Source organism: Agrilus planipennis, unplaced genomic scaffold, assembly GCF_000699045.2.
Source record: "Agrilus planipennis isolate EAB-ADULT unplaced genomic scaffold, Apla_2.0 scaffold18, whole genome shotgun sequence".
Taxonomy (NCBI): domain Eukaryota; kingdom Metazoa; phylum Arthropoda; class Insecta; order Coleoptera; family Buprestidae; genus Agrilus; species Agrilus planipennis.
The window spans coordinates 1,576,536-1,586,799 of NW_020438920.1; the positions used below are offsets into that span (position 1 = coordinate 1,576,536).

General features: G+C 35.5%; 1 protein-coding gene across 1 annotated transcript; it reads right to left on the reverse strand.

The window, feature by feature from the left end:
- Nucleotides 1–8,132: 8,132 nt before the first annotated feature.
- Nucleotides 8,133–9,206, reverse strand: LOC112904233 (endopolygalacturonase 1-like). Its single transcript, XM_025973773.1, has one exon. The coding sequence runs from the start codon at nt 9,204–9,206 to the stop codon at nt 8,133–8,135; it is 1,074 nt and encodes a 357-aa protein (XP_025829558.1).
- Between the last annotated feature and the right edge of the window lie 1,058 nt (nt 9,207–10,264).

The following is a 10,264-nucleotide window of genomic DNA, read 5'->3' on the forward strand; positions in this document are numbered from 1 at the left end:
TCATTACTTTCGATTTAACTCTTAAATTATCACTCCCAGCTACATTTACATTTGATGAACTTGAATAAGAATCATTCCCATGTTCTGCTGGGTGACTATTTTCTTGTCGATGTTACTGAATTTTTAATTTTTTTCATTATTCGACAATTTTGTACCCTCAAACGTGTTAAAGCTAATTTCCTTTTATGATTATTATCCAATATTGTTTTCGCCGGAATAAGTAGAATCTTAGATGCTAAACTAAAATAAAGCTAGTTTGAAGTTTCAAACTTGTCTGACCAAGACAATTTTCCACCTGGGGTAAGTTTGATATATAACTATAGAATTCCTCTCATGAAACTATCGAAACATTTAAAAAGGTTTTGTTCCTTTTACTGTGTATCAAAAATATTTCATAATTTGCTCAGTGAAAAATCTCTCTCTTCTTTCGGACATCGTATAGTTACGTAATAAAAAAAGCTTACCTTCGAATCCATCACCAAGAAGTATTTTTTAAGTAATCAAAATTACTGATAGGTAAAAACAATACGTAAATAATATGTAAAAACAATTTAAAAAATATAAAATATTTACAAGCGGATTAGTAACTGAAATAGGAATATAGGTAAAAGTCACAATTACAGGTAATGAAGGATTAATTATTTGTAATTGGACAGAACAGAGCTTGGTTATTTATACTCATCACTACCGATAATAAATTTATCATTTAGATAGATAAAATATCGCCAGTAATGATACACGGTGATAATAGCCAAGAATAATTAAGGAAAATATATTTAATAAAACATGTACTGTTGTACAGAAGGCAGATCTATAACTAACTTTTTTAAAACAATATTTTATTCGCTGCTGTCCACAAGCTGCCGTTTTGCGCCATGCTTATTAGACAAAACATCCGGCACACAAACGGAAAACGATAACACAATAAAGTTATCTAAAAGTTAACACAAATACGATAGACATATTGTACATATTAAGTTTTCTTTGTTAATTAACTTGAACACTCTCCCTAAAACTTAATAGGTACAAGCACAGCCGTCTCTAATACAAGCCATGCTGAGAAATTTGGCAACAGTGCATTGCTTCGATGTGAGAGTCCTATTCTGCGAGTCTTAGTTGTTATTACTACACGTCGTTACACATGATTTTTAGACACCCATTACGATAAAAATGAATTAAATTATTAAATAACTAACATTTGTTCATCACTGATAGTATGTGACGTTATTTAAAATACACTTCAACATGTAGGTATTAAGAACAAAATAGAAAAGACAAAAGATTAGGTGTAAACATTGTTAGGTACCTACATGAATTTCATCTCGATAATTGTAATTTTATTAAAGCAAATTTCCACACCACAATTGAAGTATTGCCAAGGCGCGTTAGCTTTTTTTGGGGTTCACCAATAGCCCTGCCATCCCATTAGAAAAAACTAATTACAATTTCTAATTTACGGATTTTTGCTGTCTTACAGTTAGCTGAATTTGAATTGGAGTGGCGGGACTCTTGCTTTCTATAATTTATAATTTTAACGTAATCATTAAGCAAAACATTAGCAAAAGAAGATAAAATTTGGAAGAATATATCTTTATAGTGTTTTCCAAAACTAAATATTTTTGAAAATAGTTAATTTTCCTAAAATTGATTTTTGGAGTTCAGCCCGTAAATATTGTGTCTGCAGATATTCGTTATTACTTATTTCTTCAAGAATGGCATAAAAGTGAAAAAAAACTATACTAATATTATCAGTAGGAACAGAAAGTCCTCCCCTTTGTAAATAATCAAAATAAATATCTCCAACGCAAGAGCCTTTATTGTTTATTATGAGCGAAACACAATTGTTGCAAGTTATCTTTTTACGAGCAGAATGAACTGCATATCCTGAAATGCAAATTTTTAAGGAGTCATCTAAATCACAATTCATTAAAAAATCGGAATTTAAAATTTCAATAAACTGACTTATGTTTAAGGGAGACTCTTCAACAATTTAAATTCCTGTTTCATTATTCTCTGGTAATTTAGGATATGATAAAAGCACACTGAAAACATTACCGGCAGTAGATATTTTTTTTTACTGTTTTTATAATGTCACTTTCGTTAAAGTGATGTATGTAAACTCCAGAATATTTTCATGGAGTCCAATCTTTGCGAGGTATAGTACTTATGCATTTTTTTCGCATTTCATCATTTTTTTGGGAATAAAAATATAGACATACTTGTACTTACATTTTAAAGATGATTTATAATTTGAATTGCAACTGGGAACACAACGACGAGGCATTTTGTTAAGAAATAAACCAGAAAATTTACAACTAAAACACACAATCTGACCTAAAACATTTTCACTTCTTTCACTTAATAGTTAATATTACCTTCTGCAATTAAAAACTGTATCCAAAGGTATTAATCACTAAAACACACTATAAGCATCCTTATTCCGCATTTATTGCACGATATTTCCGCTAAAATTTAAATATTATAGAACAACGAAAGAACTACCAACAACCAATGTATTAGTTGTAACTCTCATTAACTGGGAAATCCTGGGACTCCCACAGTGTTGTCAAGTAAACCTTCAGCATGGCTTGTAAGTAGAGACAGCTGTGGTACAAGTTACATTAAGCGAATGACAAAAAAGTATTAAACACAAACATCATTCTTAAATATTAATTTGAAATCATTTTTTCGATTTTTTATTTATCCACTACAAATTACCTCAAATTAATGAGGGAAACATTGTTGCTGTTGTCACACCCCCTCCGGGAATCGAACCCGGGACTTTTGAATTTACGCACCAATGTTCTGTCATCTTGCATTGCTGCTGTGGTTAACAAAACTCTCACTGATCGTACCTCACCACTGGACTAAAAGTCTCTGTATAATCAATACCTCTCTTTTGAGAATAACTTTTTATAACTAGCTTTATAAAAAGTTGGACTTCCATTGGCATCATTTTTGATCTTACAGACCCAACGATTGTCTATGATGTTTCAATTTGGTGGTCTATCCACTAAAGTCCACGTTTTATTTTTAAATAGCGTACGTATCTCATCATCCATTGCTAGTCTTCATTGTTTTGAATCAGTTGATTTCATAGCTTCTTCATAATTAGCCGGTTCTTTTGAGGCAAACATCACGTCTCTTGGAAGTTCTTTTTCTTCTTTCTTTAAAACGACTTGGGATTCGGATGTATCATCTATATCTCCATTTGGATTTGGATCATCTGACTTGGTTTCCAGCTTGTTATCTACAGGCACCACTTTGTCAGTAACTTCCTTTTTAAAAATCACATAATGATTTAAAACGACGTCGTGTAGTTCTGGAACCCAAACACGATACCCAGCAACCCCTTCTTCGTAAAGCTTTCTTGTCTAATTTTTGATGTTTTTGTTGTGGAACATGGACGAAGCATTCAGTTCCAAAAACCTTGAAATTTTCAAATTTTCTTTTTTTGTCATACCAAAGCTCAAAGGGACTTTTGGCTGCAAATTTCGTTGCTCCCGTTCTGTTTACCACATACGCGGCTGTACTAACTGCCTCAGCCCATAAAAATTTTGGTAAATCTGGTTTAGAATAAAGAAGAGAACGTGCCGTTTCCATAATAGTTCTATTCTCTCTTTCTGACGAACCATTCTGTTGTGGTGTGTATGGTGTTGAAACCGTGTGCTTAATTCCGTTACGATTTAAGAAAGCGCGAACCTCTTTGTTGGTGTACTCAGTTCCGCCATCGGTTCTTAATTCTTTAATGATTCTACCAAAACGCGTCCGAATTTCCGCACAAAATAGTTCAAGTTTTTCTATTACTTCTGATTTTTGATTCAAAAAATGAACAACCAGGTATCCACTTAAATCGTCTTGGAAAAGTACAAAGTAACGTTTCATACCTGGTGACCGCACACTCATGGGTCCACAAACATGGGAATGGATGAGATCTCTTACTTCTTTTGCAGATTCTTTTCTTCTTCCGAAGGTTTGTCGATGCATCTTTCCAAATGCACACCCGTCACATAAGTCATTATCGTCAACTTCAGATACTTTCACATCGTTTTGTTTTAGAACATCCCGAACATGTCGCTTATTTTGATGAACAAGTCTTTCGTGCCACACTTGTCGGAGTTAGCGACGCACGCCGATTTCGGTAAGACGACCCGTAAAACGATTCGATAAAGGTTTCTAAATTCTTTGCCGATTGTTTCAATTTTCTCATTTCGCGTAAACACACCGTTTTCCTTTTTCACTGATAGCAAAATCGACACCACGTTTTGATGCTGCTTTTACGGAAAATAAATTGTGCACCATATCTGGAACATACAGTACATCATACATTTTTCCCGAAAGCCATACGGAACCATTGAAAGTTTGAACATTAATTACACCACGACCCAACGCCGTTAATTTGAAACGGTTTCCAATTTTAATCATTACTGGATCAGCAAATTGTTCGAATTCACAAAACCATTCCAGTCTTTTGGCCATGTGGTCCAACGCTCCAGAGTCAATCAACCACTGATAGTTATCACTACCAATAGGCACAGTAGTAGGCGCGGTACCAACGAATGCATGCTGTTCATCCGTACTACTACCAGATTCACCTCGCGATTTTGAATTCTTGGGACAGTCTTTCTTTAGATGCCGTTTCGAGCCGCACAAAGCACATCCCGAACAATCTTTCTGGAAATGGATAGTTTTTCCGGTAAATGTCTAGGTGATGGCTCCCACCCCCGAAGGGGGTGAGGGTGAGTGAGGTCGAAAGAGGAGGTCTTCCCCACCACTGTACCATAAAAAGTTCGTGGCGGTCCCACCCCCATAAAAAGTTATGGGGTCAGATTGGGGTGGGGGTAGGGGGAATCGAAAGAGGGTAGGGGGGAATGAAAGAGGGTGGTCACCTGAGTAACACCCAATAAAAAATGTGCGACGGTCTCACCCCATTAAAAAGTTATGGGGTTGAAAGTTGATTATTTTGACAATTTTCATACACTATAATTCAGATAAAATTCAATAAAAAAATTATTTTCAAGCGGGTGGAGGTGGGGGATCGAAAGAGGGTGGTCACTTGAACAAAACCCGATAACCTAACCTAACCTAACCTACCCTATTGATAAAGATATTTAAATAATGTTTTATATAACTTTCTCAATATTTTTATGTATTTTTCATTAGTTTTACCTTTGAATATTGTTTAAGAATGACTTATAAATATTTACATTGCCTAGAAATGTATAAAAATTGACATGTTTATTAACTTTGAACCCCTATCACTTTTTATGGGGGTGTGACCGTCACGAACTTTTTATGGTACAGTGGTGGGGGAGACCTCCTTTTTTGATCCCCCCATCCCCATCCCCGAAGGGGGTGGGGGTCATTATCTAGACCTTTACCAAGTCTTTATCTCTACATTCTATACAGGGTGTCCCAGTTATAATAATTAAAAAAAAAACCATGGGTTCCTGACACAAAATACAACAAAAAAGTGTTATACAATTTTTCAATCCAGTGACAATTGAGCTCGCAAATCGTCTTTGTAAATTTGAACGTACAATTTGTTTCATTACGGACCTGGATCTAGGCGACCAATGTCGCTCAGCTGATCTAGTGTGGATGTAACAAGTACCTCCCGGGAAGAAGCCGAATGCACTTCCACCTTGTAAAAAAAAGGTAAAAGTGAAAAAGAAATGCGTACCTTTTTTAAAAAATGTTTAAATTGTCCGCCATTCGCTTCAATGCAACACTGACAGCGACGTACCCAGTTGCTGCGAATTTTGGCCCAGATACCGGGAATATTTCGAATTATCCGATAGGCATTGGTAATGTAACTCACCACCAACTGACGGTTGAATAAGAACCGTACTAGAATGCACTATCACACTACTAATTGTCCTTATTGTAATAGTCTTTTATGAAATGACCACTAAATAAATAAACTAACACTAACAAACAAGTAAATTCCACAACAATCCAAAGCGAACTGAACAACCTGTTAGAATCTACAACATTATGTGCCTTGTTTTCGAGTCACTTCCAGCAGTGTAATTATACGAGGTTATATCAATACTTAGCTTTTTACATTTAATGAAAACAAAATAACCAAAATTGGTCCTTCTGGACACACCCTTGTATTACCCCACGTGGGGTTAATGAGCCCTGCCAGGCAAAAGTAACGTTTAACACATGTGAATGGTCAAAGTAGGTCTGCATCTTGTCTCAACTTTTACAACCATAACACATACATTTGTTTTCGTACACTAGTACGTTATGTTACAAACCTTTACCAAACGCTGGGTGGTGAGGGTTGTTTGTGCACCGCTTCTAACTATTCCGTAGTTGTTAAAATTTCTTTTCTATTTAAAATAACATAATACTCGACGTCATGGACTACATTAGGTCCACTTCAGTTTACGATCATGGGATTTTCGATTGTGATAGGTACATAGTTTTTCTAACGTGTTTCAGTCATCTAATGGACCTTAACGCGAGTGCATTTTCTTCGGCTGATCCGTAACTTAATACCAAACATAAACAATAACATCACCCCAAAAAGCAGCTGATTCCGACCTACTGAAGGTGAATTTTTCTACGATCAGCTGGCAATCGTAATTAATTTGCGATTGTGCAGGGCCGGCATCAAAACTGTTATAATTTTATAATTTTTTATTTTGTTTCAAAAGTCAAAAGTGTTATAACATTTTATGTTCCAAATGTCCGTAGGAATCTGTGGTATAAATATTAATTATTATAACTGGGACACCCTATATATTGTTTGAAAAGACTGATGGTTTCGAATGAAGAGGTCATTTGTTTATTGGTTGGGTAGATCCATAGGTAATACATAATCAGGCTGTAAACAGATAATCTAAGAAGAAGAAGTATACAGTCAGTCTGTGTTGGTTTCGCCCCATGAGCGAACGAAGTGTGTGTGTATCGAGAATGATACAGAAATAACAATTAAAAATAGCATGCTTTCACCCCTAGTGCACTGTTGCCCGGCCAAAATAGCCATGATTCCTTCGAGTGGGGTTACTCGCAATTAGGGGGGTGTTGCGGGCTACGCGAATGATATGATTCTGGTGGCGAGGGTACCTTCATGTAAGTGCCCCACAGCCGGTCATTGAGATGCTAGTCCCTAAAGGGGCCGGGCGTCTGGAGAACCCTTATTTATTTTAGGGTGACTCTAGCTGGTTGTCGAAGAATAGAAATACGTATATACAAAACTGGTAATATATTGCATACTTGTACAATCTTCTTGGTCCAACTGAGCTAGGGGGAAAGGCAACCCCCCGATGAGTACATTAATGCTTATTTATTGGTTTGTTAGTTTATTTTGGGTCTACCGGAGTATTCGTTTGACCATCCTAAGTGCAGTCAGGATCTGTTGGGGAAAATAATCCGTGTTATTAGGTGAGACGAATTACACCTGATCTCTATTATTTATTGTTTTCTTATGTATTATGTATTTACAACGCTCTGTAAAATTCATCTAGTTAACATTCCATAATGGGCCGAAAATTGACATGCGCGGTTTTATATTCAGTATTNGGGAAAAGAATCCGTGTTATTAGGTGAGACGAATTACACCTGATCTCTATTATTTATTGTTTTCTTATGTATTATGTATTTACAACGCTCTGTAATATTCATCTAGTTAACATTCCATAATGGGCCGAAAATTGACATGCGCGGTTTTATATTCAGTATTTATGTCGGTTTTTGTAAATAACATAATTGTGTTGGAATATATCTCAAACCGCACCCAAAAACTGATGCAACCAATGAAGTCTGCATATATTCTTACATAGTTCTTGTCCCTTGGAGGCTTAGTGCCACAGCCAGTGGAAAATTAACGTGCGCATTTTCACGTCCGGTTTCTAGGGGTGGTTTTTGTATATAACATGGTTATATTTCTTTATCTCAAACCGCACCCAAGAGCTCTTGTCACCATTGGAATCTGCATATATTCTTTCATAGTTTTTCGTACCTCGGAACGATTAGAATAATTGTGTAGGTAATCTACTTTAAAGGCAAAAGATGAAATTGTTGGTAAACATTCTATTAAAAAAGTCAATCGTGGATCGTATTTTGAAACATTCAGAAAATATTTATTTGCTATTTATACATATATGATATAATTGTGTTTAACATTCAACTCCTGAATTTGGTGGGACTCCAGTACAGGTGAAGTTGTTCAATATGCTGCCTGTAACACTAACGTTGGTCCATTTCCAGTCTGAGGCTACACCGTCTGCAAGAAGCACGAAGACGTTGACTGCATATTCTCGTACCCAACCGTGAATATTGTTTAGAGTAAAGTTTCTAATAATGACTCCCGCTGTAGGATGTCCGGTGGGTCCGCTATTAAGATAGTCGCCTCGTACCAATATACCAAAATTGGTAATATTTCTCATAGTTATATCTTCGTACTTGATGTCAAGTACATGGCCTGTTGCGTTTACGGCGGTTTTAATCCGAATTCCGTTTTCCGAATTTACCACAGTGCAATTTTTAACGTGCACATTTTCGACCACCGTACTGATGGATATTCCATGACCACCGGAACAGTAGTTGTGAAAAAAATTACAATTTGTTCCTGAACCGATCCCGAGACAATCGTCTTGATTAACAACGCTACTGTTTTGAATCGTTATATCGTTAGAATTGTTCAAATCAAATCCGTCAGTGTTATGTCCACCCCTTGTATCCCCGTCCAAATTATCTATTATGATGTTCGAAAATACGACATGATTGCAGTAGGTAACGGAAAAAACATGTTTCGGGGTATTTCTTACGTTCAACCCTGTGACAGTGGAATAGTTTAAGTTGGTAGCCTTGAAAAATTTCGGCTTTAATTTGCCACCATTTCCACCGAAGCTGTCCCACCACCTTTCACCATGGCAATCGAAAAGGTGTCCAGGTTCTCCAATAACAGTAATGTTTGAGCCTGATACTACAATAAAATCTCCATTCCATTCTTCGTATTCGAATCTTATGATTCCTCTGAAAATTATTCTAGTACCATTCTGAAGTCTTGTTAATAATAAAGTTCCATTTGCAGGCACTGTGAAGTTTTCTATTACAATCTCAGTGCATTGTCGCTGAATAGAGTTAAGATTGTCCAACGAATTGCCCGTCAGTTTGCAGTTATTATTTTGTGTGGAAACTGTCGCAACTACAATTGCTAATCCAAACAACACTTTTAAATACAACTTCATAATGGTAATGAAAGTCTTGCGTAGTTAGTTAAATTGATTGCTGTTTTTTTAATTTGGGCGGTGGCGATGTTCAGTGTAAGTGCTAAAAGGTAAAAAGCTTGTTATTTTTATCAGACATTCAGTACAGTAGTAACAAAAAAATAATGCTTTTAACTATTAAATGGTTAAAAAAACTAGAACTCTACATATGTTTATGGTAGTTAAGTCTTCATCTAGTCCCAGGTAGAAAGTGATCAATGAAATTAGCTTGCATTAAGGTAATTTTGTAAGTGTTAGCTTCAAACTAGCTAACTGACTAAGCATGGTACAAGGTTAGTTGGTAACGCTTTAGAACGCTAACAGTAAGCTTACGATTGTAGCTTATATAAACAATGACAATTTAGCTAACTATAAGATAACAAATAAATCTTATTTTAAGAATGTACAGATTAGGTATGTTAAGTAAAAAAAAGCGCTCGGTGAGAAAAAGAATTTATTTAATGTTTTAATGAGGTATTTTTGGCTACAGCAGTTTGCAATTTTGTTTTACACTTTTCGATTCTACAGGTTTATAAATTATTTTTTTTGATGTTTCTTCTTTCTTTTCATTTAATGCTCTAATCAGTTCCTTTCTTTGATTTTCTTGTAGTTTCTGCTTTTTTTGTTTTTATCGTTACGTTACTCATGATGATGGCACTGAATCGATGGTTCTTTTTTTATTTCTTACCGCGGCGGGGTTATGAATTCATTCAGTAAATAATTATAAATTTCATCATATTGTTCGTAACCTCAATGTTGATGTCTCGTCGGTCGTTTTTACAGCGAGTTTAATGTACAATATCTTAACTGATGTAAATAATCGATGTTATATAGAAAATGCACTCAATATTTTATATATTTTTTCAATGTTATTTTAACTGCTACATTTAAAGCCTCAAATGTTAAATATTTAACCACAATGTCGAAGAAAGTAATAAAGGTATAACACCCAGTTGAATGACCGCTGGGTTGTGCTGAGCAAGCAGATGGCGCTGTTATTAAAATTAAGCGGTAGTATATAAAATAGGTAGTAGAATAAA

Excerpts from the sequence above, each read along its gene's own strand:
- LOC112904233 (XM_025973773.1), bottom strand. The coding sequence starts at position 9,206 with ATGAAGTTGTATTTAAAAGTGTTGTTTGGATTAGCAATTGTAGTTGCG.